Source organism: Nematolebias whitei, chromosome 16 (assembly GCF_014905685.2).
Source record: "Nematolebias whitei isolate Nwh7 chromosome 16, NemWhi1, whole genome shotgun sequence".
Taxonomy (NCBI): domain Eukaryota; kingdom Metazoa; phylum Chordata; class Actinopteri; order Cyprinodontiformes; family Rivulidae; genus Nematolebias; species Nematolebias whitei.
In genome coordinates, this window is record NC_056513.1 from 1,729,383 (window position 1) to 1,730,976 (window position 1,594).

At 44.5% G+C, this 1,594-nt stretch overlaps 1 protein-coding gene across 1 annotated transcript in view; it reads right to left on the bottom strand.

The window, feature by feature from the left end:
• The window catches only part of cntln (centlein, centrosomal protein), a 66,295-nt gene that overhangs the window by 56,131 nt on the left and 8,570 nt on the right, over window positions 1-1,594 (bottom strand). The window contains exon 4 of the mRNA XM_037690415.1: window positions 660-744. Coding sequence (XP_037546343.1) covers window positions 660-744 — 85 coding nt within the window. The remainder of the gene's footprint in view (window positions 1-659; window positions 745-1,594) is intronic.

Here is a 1,594-nt window from a genome sequence, read left to right on the forward strand (position 1 = left end):
CAGCTTACTCCAAAGTGGAACAAACCAGTGGACGGTGAAACGTTTCAGCACAAAAAGAAACCGTCCAGATGACCTGACTGAAAGTTGTTGGATAAGGAGCACGTGTTTTTAGAGGAGCTAAGTGAATGTGAGCGCCGGTAACAGTCGGATTTCTTCTGCTAAGCTAATTGTTCGTGCCAAAAAGATTAAAGTTAGTTTTACTACAAGGAACCTCATGTGCAGAAAAATAATAATAGAAGCACGATGGGCTTCATGATGAGCAGTGTAGCTCCTGCATGACGTCATGAGTCCTGCGTGCTGTTAGCATGCAGCCTCGCCTCTAAAGAACGTGTGCACAGCAAGTCACAAAGGAAGAGCATGCTGAGCTGCTCCAACAATCTGCTGAACGTTCCCTGTGTTCGTGCTTGGAAACATGCTGGATGCATGATATTAAGGTCAACAGTTTAAACTGCTCATGAAATGAGTTCATGGGAAACGTTCCTTTAGATCATGTTGGGCGTTTTTAACTTTTCCACTGGACCTGCTCACTGAGCGAGAACAAAAGTTTCATATCCAAACACGTAAAAGCAACACTTCTAAAATAACATGCAAAGTTGTGGTTTTATTTCATGTGTGCGAATAATTTTCTAGAGTTTTTAGAGTTGGTGTGTGTTCTGTACCTGTTCAAGCTCCTGTATCGTGCAGTCTTTGGACTGAAGGATTTCCAACACTTTCCGGTCCTTATTCTCAGCTTTTTGCTTCTCACTGTGGAACAAAGGAAATTATTATTTTTATAGCAATTTCAAGCATTCAAGATTCTTTACTCGGCTGTATATTTTTAAATATATTTTTCTAACTATATTGTGACAGAGCAGCAGCTTGAAACGATTTGTTTTCCTGTAAGCCTATTTTCAGCTCTTTTACATGAAAATGAACTTGAGGGGAGAGAAACGAGGCTTTGCGTGGGGACCTGTTTGAAAACCAACAGGGACCAACTTATCCGTTCTTTCATCGCTACTTGTTCTGCATCTTCTCTCTCCAAGGCTCTCCGCACTCTGATCCACCTTCTCCCCTGGCAGGACTGAAACACTGCCGTCCCGGGAGGGGCAGGAACATAGGCAGACCAGGTTGCAATTCGTTGTACATTTGGGGGCTGTGTTCAGCGTGTCCGGAGCAACCAACCAATCACTTTACAAGATCCACACTGAAAAAGGGAGGGAAGGATGAATGACAGTTCCCTCTGGGCCACAGCGCTTGACTGGAGTCGACACAATTACCATGTCAATATCCTCCTGCGCATTAGGTGAAACAATACACATGCAGTCTCTGGGTGCATGTTCCCCCACCAGCCTCAGTGGACCAGCACGTTTGATGAGTTACCTGTGGGCCCAAGTACCTGAAGAGGGAGCTGAGGATAAAATGAGAGACACAAGCAGTGGGGAAGTGTCTGCAAGCTGCTGCTCTGCTTCTGACACCTGAGCCATGTCAACAAGTCATCATCATCTAGAGGAACTGCATTTCCTGCGAAAAGGCCGAGTGAATGCTCAAGAACTTGCTGAAAAACTGCTGACATTAGCTAAAAACATGCTGACATTAGCTAAAAACATGCTGACAT